The sequence below is a fragment of the Mytilus trossulus genome, chromosome 11, assembly GCF_036588685.1.
Source record: "Mytilus trossulus isolate FHL-02 chromosome 11, PNRI_Mtr1.1.1.hap1, whole genome shotgun sequence".
In the NCBI taxonomy this organism is placed as follows: domain Eukaryota; kingdom Metazoa; phylum Mollusca; class Bivalvia; order Mytilida; family Mytilidae; genus Mytilus; species Mytilus trossulus.
The window spans coordinates 10,354,627-10,372,553 of NC_086383.1; the positions used below are offsets into that span (position 1 = coordinate 10,354,627).

General features: G+C 31.0%; 1 protein-coding gene across 1 annotated transcript; it reads left to right on the forward strand.

Moving 5' to 3' along the window:
• The first annotated feature begins 1,507 nt into the window (after window positions 1–1,507).
• LOC134689712 (uncharacterized) lies at window positions 1,508–16,994 on the forward strand. The gene is made up of 8 exons (XM_063549678.1): window positions 1,508–1,616; window positions 2,311–2,381; window positions 7,956–8,189; window positions 9,546–9,857; window positions 11,421–11,530; window positions 11,907–12,108; window positions 13,210–13,431; window positions 16,711–16,994. Exons 2-8 carry the CDS (start codon window positions 2,330–2,332, stop codon window positions 16,992–16,994), a joined length of 1,416 nt encoding a protein of 471 aa, XP_063405748.1. The 5' UTR covers window positions 1,508–1,616; window positions 2,311–2,329.
• Window positions 16,995–17,927: the final 933 nt, after the last annotated feature.

A 17,927-nucleotide genomic window follows, 5' to 3' on the forward strand; every position in this document is an offset into this window, starting at 1 on the left:
TTTTTATATATGTATGTAATCATAATCTTCCATAGATTTTATATTCAGTATATAAAATGGTAATATACCATTATTTTGAGGTGTATCCATGGCAACAATCTGCATTTATTTGCTATAAATTTAACAAAAAGGGAGAAAAGATGTCACATATTACCCCAACATTTTGCTAAAAGTCGAATTTCAATCTCTTGAGGTAATACCTTATCTGAAACAGTTTACATATATCTTTCAAAAAATCCTAGGAAAATCATATGTCTTTCATCTCATTTTTTTTTGTAAAATTGCGTCATAAACTTCGTGTAGAATAAAGGGATTGTAAACATTACATTAATTTCTTGACCAGTGGCCGGTCTAGTTATGAAAATACGGAGAGTCAAACAGAAAAGCCCATAGAACATGTAAAAAATAATCTTGATGTTTTATCTAATCCATCTTCGAAGGCTAAATTAGTTCTCAGTTTTCTAAAAATGAATTTTGTTATACAATAACTTTCATATTTGAAAAATCCACCGAGGCGAAAAAAGAAATCAAACTCCTAACTGTGTATTACTACCTTGATTAGCCCTAGTTTTCAATACCGTCATATAATTGTAAAAAATATAATATTAAATTTTCGTTACACAAATACGTAACTGTCTGGGATGTCCTGTGGTGTCGTTATTTGAAGATGTTTGTTGTTATTCTGTGGTTAAGATTTGAAGCGACCAATATGTTGTTTGTTTGTGCTGTGTATTTCTGTCACTTAATGATGTCGTTTTTGTGATATTTTTAGCGCTGCTATATAAACGGGAAGTTTTGTGTGCTATCAAACCAGGTTCAACTCACTCTTTTGTTAAATCAAAAGGTCATGTAACAAGTCAAAAAAATAGCAGAAGTTATCAAATAGTGTTTTTTATTTTATTTTGCGTATGTTTTGTGGTAGTTCGATATATCTGTTGTTCTGTTGATTTCCGCTTATAGTTTTATATTGCCATTTGCTTTAATATTTAATAAGACGTCCATATCATATTTTACTATTATAAATCAGATATTTTAACATTAAGACTAATATTCATCTGAAAATAATATACACAACCCCACAACTGATTGTTATTTAAATGTGTTTGTTAAACTTTTAAACACACTTTGAATATTTTCAATAATGATTGTTACCAAACATATGAAATATCTAATTGACCTTATATATACAAGTGATCTGCTGTGTTCAACAAAACACAATGTAAACAAATAAATATTTTAGAAATCCTGATTTCTTTTGTTTGAATTAGCGTTTACTTATCTTCGTTTATTGTTTCATATTACATCACTCTTTATCATATTTTGATATATATTTTTAATGTTAGTTGAAAGACGTGTTTAAACTTTGCTCGTTTGCCAAATCGTTTATCCTAATAGGTCATCAATTATATTTAATAATCATATCTAAATCGATCATAATGTTTTACTGCATGGTTTACCGATTTATTATAGACACAAGATGATGAAACGTTAGATATCAACAGTGTGTATGACATGGACACTATTCAGACCATAATCACGTTAATTCAGTCACACTTGGTCCGCATAGAACATGTAGAAAACATATGAAACACCTGGATCTATCGCAGTCGTGTTAGGTCAGTGATTTTATTATGTATTTCAATTTTTAATTTAGTAAAATAGAATATATTTGTTTTGTATAAAAATTACAACCTCTAGATAAAGTTTATCTGAAATACTTTACAATAACCAATCCAGGTAAGGAACATTGCTACAAAAATGTTTATATATATATATAACAGATGTGGTATTAGTTCCATTGAGACAACTCTCAATCCAAGTCACAGTTAGTAAAAGTAAACAATTGTAAGTCAAAGTACGTTCTTCACCATGTAACCTTTCTGTGCTTTTTCATTACTCACATATGTTTTCATACTGAAAGAGGTGTATCGGAATTTTTTTTTATAGAAAGTAACGTCAGCCAAAAGACAAATAAAAAAAAACACATTCCAAGTGTGTTACACAAAAAAACAAAATGTTAAAAAACAGGATTTATGCCATAGACTAACTTTTTTATTTTTTGATTTTATTTCAGATGTCAGCAGTCTATTCGAAATTATCCCGAATAAACAACAAGCTGTTTCATATCGTATCAACTGCTAAATATGTACACCAATAGCTGTTGCCAAATTAATGAATTTATACAAATCTCCATAGACAAATTTGAAGTAAACTATTAACATTATTTATTCTTATTGACCATGTTTTTAAATTGTTTAGTAAATATTCTATTGCATATTCTCTATTAATAGTCTTTAATTTATTTTTCAGTTACTAGTATTTGCTAGATATGCAGTATTTAATACCAACCCTGATTATAATCAACTCTCTTATTATACAAGGTAATTAAATTATTATTGCATATCAAGAAAAAAGGTTTACATTGTATAAAGAAACAAGTTATCATGAAAGTTTACTAAAAAAGATGAAAAAATTCTTTCCTTTACCATGTTTACCTGATCTCACTTCTGTCTAAACAAGCATTGTCTCGTATAATGCGGTGTTTTTTTTATGTCAATCTATGTTAAATTCAGTATATAGTACAAAAAAGCCTTGATAATCTATACTCTTCTTCCTGTACCCATCATTGTGTCCCATGTTGGTCAGTGGGTCACCCAGATCATATCAAAACTGTTTACGGTCAGATTGCACCTGTAAAGTTAGACATTCATAATTTCATGTTGAACTTAACAGTCGTTAAAACAAAATAGTACCTATTTCTTTTTATTTGTAAAAGGAGTGCGAACATCAATATATAGACAGCTCTTACTTTGCTAATGACATTTGAATCGTGATATACTTATATGAATGCATATTACATGTATTTATCAAAACGTTGAATTTGCGCAAACGGGTATTTTATAAGCTAAGCTGGCCCGAAGGGCCAAGTGAACTTTTTTCATCCTTTGGTGTCCGTCGTCTGTCGTCGTACGTCGTTAACTTTTACAAATATCTTCTCGTCTGAACTACTTAGCCAAATTTAACCAAACGTGGCAACAATCATCATTGGGGTATTCAGTTTAAAAAATGATTCTGGTGACCCGGCCAATCAACCAAAATGGCCGCCATAGTTAACATTAAAAAATAGGGGTAAAATGCAGATTTTGACTTCTATCTCTGAAACCAAAGCAAAAAGATTACAGTTGACATGTAGAAAAAATGTTTATCAGGTCAAGATCTATCTGCCCTGAGATTTTCATATGTACCTGTTGTTAGGTAGCAATAAACAGTTAGGAAAAAATATTAAAATTTGCTCTCATAAATTTTACCATCCCCTTTTCATTGCTTTCTTGCAATACTAAGCTTACTGTTTGTGTCATATATGTGCATATTTATGTAATCAGAATCTTCCATAGATTTTATTTCCAGGTTATAAAATAGCAAAATATAATTTCTTTTGGGTGTATCCATGGCAACTATCTGCACTTATTTTCTATAAAATATTGCAAAAAGGGGGGAAAAGATGTCACATATTTCCCCAAAATTTGGCTAAAAGTAGAATTTCAATCGCCTGAAGTAATACCTTTTCTGAAACTGTGTACATATATCATTCAGTAGATCCAATGAAAATCGTATGTCTTTCATCTCATTTTTTTGTAAAATTGCGTCAAAAAATTCGTGTAGAAAAAAAGTGTTTGTAAACATTACATTAATTTCTGGACCGATGGCCGGTTAAGCTATGAAAATACGGATTGTCAAACAGAAAATAGCCCATAAAACATGTTTAAAACAATCTTGATGCTCTTATGAACCACCTTTGAAGGCTAAATTAGTACTCAGCTGTCTAAAAATGAATTTTATTACACAATAACTTTCCTATTTGAAAAATCCACAGGGGCCATAATGCGAAACTAAACTCCTAACTGTGTATTGCTACCTTAATAGTAAATATTTTTTTCAAATTCTCCCTTTTTGCTCATTTTCTGTGTTCTGCTAGCTTAAACGAGTAAAATGGCCTTTTATTTTTGTAAATTGGTTGAGTAATGAATATTTTATGAAGGTTAGCAGTTGACCCTGAAACGCGACAAAAATCGATTTAAAGAAAAATGCCAAGTCAAAGTGTAAAATCTTGTTTCTACCTTAATTTTTGGCCAAATCTTTAAAACTTTCCTTTTTTTTGTCATTGTTTTTAGGTGAAAATCTTAATAAGATATCTGATGATGCAAAATTGTACAAAATTTAGCAATTTCAAGCATGAACATGTTATTTTTTATGTTTATTGCATACCAAAGACTTGATTAAAAAACTTGGTAGTAGGGAATTAATTTCCTACATCTGATTCAACTATATATTTAATATATGCCAAAATGTAACATGAAATCTTGATAAAAATAATAATTTGATATATTCGCAAGAAAAAAACAAACGCGTTCAATTCTTAGGCTACTACATGCACCCCAATCCTTCAGAAGCAACTGTTAAGCCGATAGAGTACAAACGTAAGCCTTGTGTCAAAATGCCTAATTTTGGTTGCTAAGGACTGTAAACAATAAAATTGACATGTATTGTCATTCTTAATGACTCAATTCCCTCAGAATTTGATTTAGAATCTAAATATCAATAGATTTGTGGTATGAAAAGTCTTAAATTATACAATTCTGAGCTTGGTAAGTATGCCATAAGGTAGCAATAAACAGTTAGGAAAAAATATTAAAATTTGCTCTCATAAATTTTACCATCCCCTTTTCATTGCTTTCTTGCAATACTAAGCTTACTGTTTGTGTCATATATGTGCATATTTATGTAATCAGAATCTTCCATAGATTTTATTTCCAGGTTATAAAATAGCAAAATATAATTTCTTTTGGGTGTATCCATGGCAACTATCTGCACTTATTTTCTATAAAATATTGCAAAAAGGGGGGAAAAGATGTCACATATTTCCCCAAAATTTGGCTAAAAGTAGAATTTCAATCGCCTGAAGTAATACCTTTTCTGAAACTGTGTACATATATCATTCAGTAGATCCAATGAAAATCGTATGTCTTTCATCTCATTTTTTTGTAAAATTGCGTCAAAAAATTCGTGTAGAAAAAAAGTGTTTGTAAACATTACATTAATTTCTGGACCGATGGCCGGTTAAGCTATGAAAATACGGATTGTCAAACAGAAAATAGCCCATAAAACATGTTTAAAACAATCTTGATGCTCTTATGAACCACCTTTGAAGGCTAAATTAGTACTCAGCTGTCTAAAAATGAATTTTATTACACAATAACTTTCCTATTTGAAAAATCCACAGGGGCCATAATGCGAAACTAAACTCCTAACTGTGTATTGCTACCTTAGGTTGCTTCCACTGATTTGATAATTTTAAGGGAGTTGCCGTTTTTGGTTATTTTCTTGAATATTATTATAGCTAGAGATAAACTGTAAACAGCAGTAATGTTTATCAAAGAAAGATCTACAACATGACCTTAATTTGTAACAATTTTCATCAATTTTGTAAATGTTTACAAAATATTTTCCACAGTAACTACTATAGATTATGTAGACAGAGATAATTGTAAGCAGCAAGAATATTCAGTACAAACACATCACCATCACCAAAACCCAGTTTTGTCATGAATTCCTCTTTGTCCTTTGTTTAATACATTTGTATGCACAGAGATCAAGGTAAGCGACACAGACTCTTTAGAGAGTAGTATTTTGTGTTATTCTCTTCCGTTTTCAAGTAACCTTTTGTTTCGAATGAGACATAGGATAGGGATAAGATCTTTAAACATTGTTTCCAAAGACATTTGATAGATGCTAGAACTTAAAGTCACCGTACGGCCAGTGAACAAAATACATAAAAAAGGGTAAACCAGTCAAAACTTATAACATTTTTGTATAGTTTTCAAATAAAAATCATTTTCATGAGAACATTATCTTTTATAGTTTCATAAAATTGCATATGTAAATCGTTAAATTGATATACATATATTTGCATCTCTCCCTTAGTTTAACATATGTAATCCTATATAGAGTATACTTTATAAACTTCATAGTTAAAAATACAGATATAAAATACAATTACAAAATAATATACATTCATAACGAAAAAAACACACCATATGTTTTGAAAAAAAACTTGCAATAAGAATTTGGAAAACAAGAATGAATCAATGATCATACTTTCTGTAAATAAAAGGCATGCAATGTAAAGTCAAATGAGACAACAATCAAACAGCAGAAATGACCAACAACATTCAAACACATACAAGTATCGTCAGAGAGTTATCTACTTTCAACAGCCCTTATTCGTGAAATAACAAAACTGTTTATTAAATATAATGACATGGGAGTATCACCAAACTCAGATAAACTTATACTAGAATACACCCGTGATATCGCGGGTCCGTGACAGAATTAAAGTTTATTACTATGCGCAAGCCTTATTTTAGTATTAGTATTGTCATCTGATAAAGTCATGCCGATTATAAGATACACAGTTTATCTCTGCTTTCAAATCTTTCTATTTGAACCCGTCTAACTGGAACTTATCAATTATTGGTCATATTAATTATTTGGAAAACAAAAGGTCCTGGAATGGAGTATTTTTTAATCAACAGCATTATCCTATATATGTAATAAATAAAGTTGAATTCTTTGATTCGCTGTTTTACGTCATGGCCGCTAACAAATTGAAAACTGTACATTTACGCCTTATTCTTAGTATTTTGTTATCTTAGACAGCATTGCTGATTAAAATACTACAATAGGTAACAATTTGACAATTAAGTAGTATCAACCCTGTGATTATGACCCGTGTAAATAGCATATTAATCCTGAATACACCGTTTGCTGGTGTGCCTGTCAGATGCGGAACGTACAGATAAAGTAATAGGTAACAGGTAAATATACTATTGGTATCGGTATCGGACTCGACCCGGAACTTCTTAATTATTGGCAATATTAATTACATGGAAAACAAGAGGACCTGGAGTGTAATTTTTAATCTTCACCTTTGTACTATATTAGTTATATATAAAGTTGAATTCTGTGATTCGTCGTTTTTACGTGATGACGGCTGACAAATTAGACGTCGTTTTTTTTAGTATTATAGATATTTATATTAACTTCAAAATAATGCATTATATAACTAGAAGTTCGACGGATTTTCTTACCCTAAGGCATAAGCCGTTATTGGCACAACGTTTTGGAAGTTTGGGTCTTCAATGCTCTTAAAATTTGTACTTGTTTGTCTTTTTAACTATTTAGGTATGAGCGTCACTGATAAGTCTTATGAAGACCGAACTCGCGTTTGGCGTATCAAATCAAAAACTTAGCACCTTTGATAACTATAGATTACCTGAGCCGTATTTGGCACCACTGTTTAGAATTGTGGGTCCTCAATACTCTTTCTTAATTTCGATCTTAGCGTTTCTGATGAGTCTTTTTAGACGAAACGCGCAACTGGCGTATTGAATTATAAGTCTGGTCATATGTTAACTATATTCAACAAACAATGTATGCTGTCTTTTTAAATATGTCTCCCTTAAGTATCTTTCGCCTTTTGTAGGTCTTAAAAGTATATTTACCAGTATTGAAATGAAACAAATAATAACAGATTCTGTTGCACAAGTGGTTTAAAAGGGATACATGTTTCAATTTGAAATTTAGCACCTGCGAAAGGATAAACATATTCTGTTTGTAATGTGTGTAGTTTGTACGAAGTCTAATCTCTAATCTCTACCAAAGTTAAAACCTTTTGATATAAATGGTCCTCCTTTAAAAAAAATATGTTGAAAACCAATTATCACTTTAGTTAAACCTATTATGTTAAGGTGGTCAGCAGCGAAAGTCATCCTGCTAAGAACAATCTAAAATTATTAAAGGGAACAACTTCAAAGTTCAAGATATTCCATTGATTTAAAATTCTAAATCTTTGCCAAAAAAATTCCTTTCTCATGAAACAAAGGTATTTTTTGTAGTCGATCTTATCACAACAGAACCTACAACAAAGAATATGACAGCATGCCAACAGCTAAGATTGTCATCAATACATTTCTCTTTTTATGTTCCCGAATGTACAAATACTGGTGAATATGAAAAACGACAGTGTGAAGGAAGAATAGGATATAGAAAATGTTGGTGTGTTGATTCAAACGGACGACAAATACTGGGATCACAAATGATGGGACCTGAAGTGCCAGATTGTGATGGAGGTAGGAGTTCTCCTATTTTGTTTTTAAATTTGAGTGTTTCACCATGTTCATTCCTAATATGTTTGGGACATATATCATGATAACATGTATACATTAATTATTAACATAGAATGCACACAGTATGCAAACAACTCTGGTGTTTTCTTGCACAAATCTATGTTATGGCAGACAAATAAGTTAGTAAAAGCAATTGCATCGCAGAAAAAAAGTTAAATTATATCCACATATTTAATAACTTAAATTTACCCAAATATCATTAAAGTGAAATATACACATCATTGCTGGTGATCCGATGGATAAATCTGTTGTAGAGTTGTCAGTGCCTCAGACTTACTTATAAATATAATTGTTTTCTGTGATTGTATCTTGCATTAATTTGTAGGATCCTTTACTATAGATAAATGAGCTGATCTGTAACAATAACATCTCCATGCCTTATATATCATGTACTGTAGTACGCCGCTAAATTAAAACTGACGAGGAAAGGTAACACACGGCCACCAAAAGCTTTATTTTTGTGAACTCCAGGTGGTCGTGTAGTCTAGCGGGACTGCTGCAGTGCAGGCGATTTGGTGTCACGATATCTCAGTAGCATGGGTTCGAATCCCGGCGAGGGAAAAACAAAAAATTTGCAAAAGCAAATTTACAGATCTAACATTGTTGGGTTGATGTTTAGAGTCATTAAAGAGAAGACAAACTTCCATGATATATATTTATTGAAACAGTTAGAGATAAACGTTTATTTTGGCAGAAATAATCGCAGATTTTTTCAATTTATATGTACTGCAAAAATGGCTACTTAAAATGCACATGTATACTTTATATGAAAAAAACTACACTATCACCATAGTGTGGTATACATGCTGCCTATGTTGTTCTTTGAAGCCTCTAATGCTGTTTTCATTTGGTAAACTTCGACAGATTACGAAGTCTAACTTTTATGTAGAATACCGGATCCTGTTAAGGTTTGCGGATGATTTCTTTGCATTGTGTTGAAAGATATCTCACATTTTATAACAATAAAATTGAGAATGGAAATGCGGAATGTGTCAAAGAGACTACAACTTGATAATACAGAAGACACCAGCAGAAGGTCACAACAGATCCTCAATACAGCGAGAAACTCCCACATCCAGAAGTGTGCTTCAGCAGGTCCCAAAAACAAAAATGTATACTAGTTCAGTAATAATGAACGTCATACTAAACTTGAATTATACACGAGAAACTAAAATTAAAAATCATTTTTGAAACATTATCAACAAATAAATGTTCGTTGATTCATAAGCCATAACTAAGCCATTATTAAAGTGTATAGATGACTTATTTAATAATGTAAAGAGTTTTGTATCATTTCAGGTTTTCTATCTTGGAGTCTTAAATCAAATCCAAACATATTCGGTAAAAGTTTTGATTTGACTTGTTCTCTGTCTGCCCCTGTGAGTAATGATAACAGCTCATCAAACATAGATGGTAGTACACACATTAATGTTGTAGATGGTGAACCTGTAGACGATATAAATCAATTAGGAGAGCGGCATACACTTCAGCGCACGTATACATTAACTACTTCTGTGTACAATAACGATGGAGTCAACGTCCAGTACGAGTGTGGCCATGGTAACACAAGATATGGGCATTTGTTGAATATGACAATTGAATCATTTAAATGTAAGTAATCAAAATAAATAGCATTGTAAACACATAAAGTAATAACTCAGTTTGTTGAAAATGTAAATTTCTAAATAATACGAAATTGTAAAATAGCACAGATATTACAGAATAAGCTTTAGTTTTTATAAAGCTTAATCATAGGTTAAACTTAATTGAATTTTCAATGACAAAACGCAATTAAACGTTAACAAAATGACAGCACACATTTACACATATTTGCGGGATGATCTTAAATTTAGTTTTCATTTTATTAAAGACGAGGGACGAAAGATACCAGAGGAACAGTAAAACTCATAAATCGAAGATAAACTGACAACGCCTGGTTGATAATGAAAGAAGACAAACAGACAAACAAAACAACATATAACACAACACAGAAAACTAAAGAATAAGCAACACGAACCCCACCAAAAACTAGGTTCTCAGGTGTTCCAGAAGGGTAAGCAGATCCTACTCTACATGTGACATCCGTCGTGTTTCTTATGTTATTCTTATTAACTAATCCGGTAAATAGTCTAATGTGGTAGGTCACATTCATGAAAGAAAGGAATTTTAGTTACGACGTAATGAACATATCCGATACCATTTGTAAACGGTTATTTCATAACGGTCAACCAACTCCGGATGGCGTCCGTAAAAACCCTCTATCAAGAAAGTCATGATAGCTATATATAGGGAATGCAAGCACGGGAATATCGTTTCCATTGTGAGATATTTTTCCCATATGCAGGTGCTGCTGAAATGTTCCTAATTAGAAATTTAAAGTTCACAATTGGAAAGTTGAAATCATCTCTTTTGTCGTAAAGTTATGTTTTCAATCGACCTCATTGTAAATTTCTAGATGTACGTCAAGATATGAAGCCGACTTAACTGAATAGTTTGTCTCCTTTATCTCTAGTTGGATGGGATAGTAGAGTTAAAGGATATTTCTAACTTCTTATCTTTCTTCCTAAGAAGTTCTTGTATGGAGTCAGCCTCATAATAAAGAGAAACTATTCACTAGTGTTGTTTATCTTTCCTAATAAGGTGTCATACATGTAATATTTGTTTTGTGAATTGTCTTTTGTTCCTTTTACAATTTCGTCTTTTTGTTTAATAGCGATATCTATTTGACGTGCTCAATACTTGCACTCACCGTCAATGTGTTATTCTGCTATGGTAATTTTTATGTTCTTGTATTTCATTTTATTCTAATGACTAGATGTCTTTTTGTTTATCTACACATATCTGCTTATTTCGGCAGTAATTAAAATTTAAAACACCATATTAACGTCTTCCCTAATCCTACTTTTATCTTTTATGTCCGTTTGTTTTGTTCACATATCGATATTAATTTAACGATTTTTTTGTCGACTGTTATGTTAGTAAGAAAATTACTGTACATATGGCAGTTGGTATGCATTTGTTTAATTTGTTTGAGCTTTTGATTTGGCCATTTGCTTGCTGATTCAGAATTTTTCCTTGTAGTTCAGTTTTTTTGTTTTTTCAAATTTTAGCAAATTTATATAGTTATCTTTATGTTTGTATATTTAATTTTAATTTTCATTTTATCTCTTTCAGATACTGACACTACCAGCAATTTCCACCAGTTAGTCAACAATGAAGAAGATCTGTTTTCGATAACATTTAGAGATTATACACAGGTTCCAAATTGTACAGTGGTTTATGGGGTAACGATTCGCTATTGTTTTTTTTTTCTGCAAACAGATTGCAATGTCTTAAAACGTCCAATGAAAATCTTTTGTAATTACTCTTATTCTTTTGTAAAGGTGCCTATTTTTACTGTATGTTCATTCTTATTAATGACATTGCTTGTAGTAATACTTATCTATCAACCAATAATTTTAAATCAGAAAACAATCCATGTTAAATTTTGTTTTCTTATTTGTTTATCATATTTTTAATGCACGGTTAAGGTTTCAGTCAAATCCTTCATTTTTGTAATTTTGTGAAAAATATAAGTAGGAGACATTTAATGAGTATTATGAAAAACTTATATCATTTCGCTGTGTAATGCTGATATATGTTATATCTGAAATTTTGCAGCAATCAGACCGTTCAAAACAACTAAATTCAACATCCGATTCAACAAGTCAAACTTACAGAATATATCGTCCAGTAATAGTTATCAAATCAGAGTGCCCGAAAGCGCTGAAAGTCACGTGTGATATTGGAGAAAGAAGAATAGTAAACAATCTACGACTAGTTAATGTGGATTGTCAGCAGTATGCATTAAAACACACTCAAGGTAATATTTGCTAAAATTATATACAAAAAGAACCCCAAAACACACCATGCAACAACATTTGAACCAACTACCAATGCGTATATCCAATCGATTTGCAAGCAACAGTTGAATATTGGTAAGTCAATTGTCAGACAAAATTTGATTGGCCGCTACATATGGTATGGTCTATTTATCATACACATGCAACAACAAGTACAATGATTAATGATAAACCGGTTGAAATTGAAAACAAAGATGGATAACTTAAATTGGCTACTTTAGTTTAGTATGCACAATCTATGTAGCAAACATGCAACACCAGAAACAACGAAAAAAAGCTGAAAAAATTTGCAAAATGTAAATTACTGTGAATTTACTATCATTCATTGGATAAAATATGGCATGGGAACATGTGAGCCATGAATTAAAATGTTCAACAAAGAACACATTTTATTAGGCTGTGTATGAAGAGATTACAAACCCACCAAATCAAATATTCACAAAAGTTTTTCTCAGTGCACGAAACAAAATGAATTCACAGTAACAAAAAAAAAAGAACTCACTATTCACTTGGTTTGTAATAAGGAGCACGACATTTGCAACATTTGTTTCATACATCTTTCAAATTTATTTCCTGAACTTTTATGCATAATATAAAAATATGGAGGTGAACTCATGTATAAAGAGTTTATAACAATCTTTATGCGCATGGAAATAAGTTATCATGTCCAGTTTGATAAGGTCAAAATACAATATGTCTGGATCTGAAGTTGTCAGACTATATTATACACCCACTCAACATAATATTGTCCTCAATTTGAGGAACAGTTCAAATACTTTTCTATAGTTTCATATAATCATTTGCCAAGCTAGAGTCTTTTGATTTACTTAGTCATTTATCCAACAAATTGTTAAAACTCACTAGAAATCATTACAGATAAACCTGTTATGTTTAAGGTGGGTAACAGTCCATTTATTCGAACAACCAATAGTCATCAAAAGGAAACATCTTCAAAGTGAAAAATATTACATTGATTTAAAATTCCAAATTTTTGATACATAAAGTGACTTTTTCATGACACACGGGTATATTTTTCATATTCGATTTCATCACAACAAAAGAACCATCAACAACGAAGATGACAGCCTGTCAAAAGCTACGATCAGCGACGAAAACTTTCTCTCCCGATTTCTATGTTCCTGAGTGTACGATAACTGGTGAATATGAAAAACGACAGTGTGAAGGAAAAGTCGGGTCTAAACTGTGTTGGTGTGTTGATCCAAAGGGAAGAGAAATACAAAGTTCACAAATGATGGAACCTGAAGTTCCAGATTGTGATGCAGGTGGGAGATCTGTCATTATTTTAGAATTTGAGTGCTATACCATGTACAATATTTATATGTTTGTGACAGATTGTATGCATACATACTAGTGTGTTTTGTATCGTTGTAAAGAAACGGTTCGGGTGATATGCAGTGAACCTGCTTCAATTCAGTGTTTGACTCATTGTGTCGGTTTTTTGTTTTTCAGAGAAAACTCATAAAATTCAATTATGATAGCCGAGAAACATTTATTAATATTACATTCTTTTTATTGTCAATGAAACATCCGATAAATACAATTGATTTGCTGCATTTTTGATGAATAGTTTTATTTTGAGATTGTCAATAACAAAAAGAACCAGAAAAATATGCTTCCGTATCTGTAACCTTATTTTTTTTTTATCAAAACTACAAAAATAACCAATGAAAAAAAAAATCAAAACTCTTGATTTCATGCTGAACATGTGCATGTGTTTATTATGGGGACTTTTTTTTTTTTATATTTATCGATCTAGTATAAAATATAAGATTGGAACTCAATACAAATTTATTTTTACGCCGTTTTAACGTTGCCTCAGTTGGAAAGCAGGTCACGGTTTGATCCCAAGTTTATCAACAACAATAGAGTCACGTGACCGTGAAAATTCAGTAAAAAAACGGACGAAACAAATCTCATTTTAACTCAAAAAATACTATTGTCGTAATAAAAACTTATTGACTTAACTAATCTTGAGTATCCATATTTTATTCTCGTCAAAGCTCACACATCAAATCAAAGTCCTTTATTCTTTATTTTATCTGCAAACTTGGAGTTTGGGTGAAAATTGTCAAGTCTCCTGATCGAAAAATCTAAATATTTACGAGGAAACTAAAAATGATGGGCTGAAGTTAAATTTAAAGAAGCATCTCATTAAGACAAACACTCGATATCAATATCTCGGCAATAGAATGTTGGATACGCAAACGTCAAATTGATTTCAAAACGAAGCGGTGGTTTTAAGGCCGATTTTTGTGGTTATCTCCCTTTAATATCACCAGTCAAAAATAAAAACCCAGCACAATGCATAAAAAATTAAAAAGGAGTTTACTTTTCAAAAATTAGAAAGAAAATAAACGAAACTCTATTTATAACTATGATATGATAATAAGAGAAACTTCCCTATTTTTCAGAGAAGGAATAAATGTAAAAAAATAAAAGCAAAATATTACTTTATTAAAATAAAATATTTCAGAAATGTGGATAATGACACCTAAAATTAATAACCTAGCTATATTGAAAGAAATTAGATCCGGCGGATGAGATATACTGCATGTAATTTTTATATATATGTGGGATTATTCCTAGCAAATTTTTTTTTTTAACACTTCTGATTATATTTAATGCAATAAAACATAGTTTATACAATTTCAATAATCTTTCTGAAAATTGATATAATTATTAAATAAATAGTACTGATCATATACATTTTATATTCTATAAAGTGTTACCAAGAGACACAACACATTTCTTCAATTAAGAGAGCCTTTAAACTGAAACTTATGTTTCTTAGCTGAACAGTAAAATACAAAAAAAGGGATTTTTATACCAATATATTGACAGAAATTCTGTAAAAAAATATGCTTTGAATTATAAGTCAAAGTGACACAATTTTGTATTTCAGAATTATTGTTATTGTAAAATTAAACTATTAGATTAGCTTGCACAGTAGCCCTTTGTCTTATTTCTCAGGGTATTTTATAGATTATGAAAGTAAACTTTTTGGAAAAAATGGGGCTTCTTCTCTTGAACAGGTTGCTGTATCAGCTACATATTTATAAACAAAGTATTGTATTATACTTTACCTGGAAACTAGTAATAGGAAATGAAATGAAACTGGTGGGACGAATTCTGTGCATTTTACTTCAATAATGATGCTTAAATTTGATAAAAATTTGCAATTTGAATAAATTCAATTTTGTAAGAACACATCTCTATGAATTAACTTCTTGTTTGGCTGACTTGGCTTGATAAGCTAGTTTTTGCTCTTATTACTATACAATTGAGAATAGAAATATAGCTTACTAAATAAAGAGTTAATAATATAAGCAAGATTTTATTAAAATGACCTTCATTTTCTTTTTCATATGGTTTTTCCTTAAGAATTTGCTTGCAATGCCAACATGCATTTTCTCTTGCTATTTTTCGTTGTGCTTTTGTCCATCCATATAGTAGGTAATCAATAAATTGTCAGATCTGTCAGAATTTTCCAAGACGTTTAGCTTTAAACGCAATAAAGAAGATCTTTGTTTTTTTTTTTCACTTTAATTTCCAATGTGTAATTTTTTACTATGCACATGACTCTGACACATATTTTGTTATAAACGTTAATTTGTGTAGTGGATCAAAAAGGGTTTTAGTTACTTTAAAATACAAGTATGGTATGGAATTGTGAAAATCCACAACTTTTAATCAAATTTCATTCATGTCTTTAATAAAATCAGTATTTTAGAGCACTTTGAAACAGGTACAATGAAAAGAAGCTAAACTTCACTGTTTTAAAGTAGAAACGTAGCTAAAACCAGATACAAATTGGCATGGCCGGTGGTCACTAAAATTTATGTATAAAAGTGAAATAAATATGGCTTCAAAACTGTGTATAAACTTGAAATAGGTTTCCCGGTTTCATTTAATATTATAACCGTGTTTTTCTGTATTTGGATACGCAAACGTCAAATTAGGAAAAATCGATTTTTTGGCGAACAAAAAATATGGCTATTTGTTTTTAGAACGGACAGGATAAAGGAGTAGCAATAACAAGCTATTTTTTGTAATGTTTGCACGTCGTAAAGAAATTATATTGGTCACAAAACCTACAAATTTTAAAATTCAATTATAATAAAAGCATGACAAGTTGCAAAAAATACTTTAAACGTCAATCTTTTAGACGATTGATTTGGCGGACTTTTTGACGTAACGGACGACTGTGGCGCCACCTGATTAATTCCCCCTGCTATTGTTGCTGATAGAGCTTGAGGACAACGGCCGTATCGAAGGACTTGCTTTCCAACTGTACCTGATGAAAAGCGTTTCTTTTTTTTACACTGAATATGACGTAATAACTTTCAGAACGTCACAGCTAAATCCCTAATAACATAACAAAAGTCGGAAACGTTCCGGTATATCCGTGTCTTTTATTAAGTTAACATGTTTCAATTAAACAAATAATACATACAGACTTCGTCCACATTCACAGGTTTTGCCTGCCTCATATTATTTATAAGATGATTTAAAAATTTTGAATTGCATTTTTTTTTATCAAGGAACAAATTTAAAGCCTTGTATTTTTGAGCTATTAAAGATCAGCAGCAGTTTATTAAGAGCACCTAAACCACGCTGTACAGATGATGGTGAATACGAAGAAATTCAGTGTCACGTTCAAGCATGTTGGTGTGTTGACAAAAATGGAATTGAAAGAATGGGAACACGAGTATCAATGACAAACTGGCAGAAATCACTGGATTGTGAAAGTAGTATTTGTTTTATTAATGATGAGAAAGAAAATATTTCCAGCGGCTGTACTTCTAGCTTCAGTCCCCTTTCATAAAAACATTTCTCTGGCCTTACTTTGTGAAAGCATGAGCTAGAAGGATACCAGTTGTGTAGTTAAAGCATAGATACACTATGCAATGATAAGGACTAGGGAGAATCAAATGATAAAAACTACTTAGAAATAAAAACATTCATAGTACTTCCAATTAATTGGATATATAGGATTGACGACTGCGTAGGTTTTGAAGTGCAAAATAACTCAGGTCACATGGTTACCAGCTTACTTTTTGTTTTGGCAATTTTAAAACTGTAACAGATCGATTTCTTCATGTTTTAATACGAAATGTACTCTATTACATAATATAATAAATATATTTGTCAAAACCTTAGAAGAAAAAAAACCCAAAACAATAACATTGCAGAGAAAAAACCTACTTTATATCCAAAAAAATGCACATTTATCCTTATAAGAAAGAACTACGCTTTCATTATACATCAGTGAATGTGTTGAATTTGTTGTATTTTGCAACTTGTATTTCGTTTGTCATTTGGCACACTTTGACAAATAATGCAAAATAACTTTGATGTAGCATACTGGAATCTGTCGAGGATTGCCGATCGATACATATTTATCACGTTGACAGATGTCACATTTATTAGCAATGATATAATAATCACAATATTGACAAATTGATGCTTTTTAATCAATAAATCACAATTCAGATTTAAGCGAATATGTTCTATGTACATGTATAAAAGCGTACTATTTCCTTACAGGTTTACCATCATGGAGTTTTTCTTCAAATCCAAAACTTTTCGGCAAAATTTTTAATCTGACTTGTTCAATATCTTCCACGGGGAGACACGAGAACAACCAATCAAACATAGATGGTAGCATTGTCATTAATGTCTTAGACGGTGAACCTGTAAACGATATAAATCAATTAGGAGAGCGGAATACATTTCAGCGAATGTATATATTAACCAC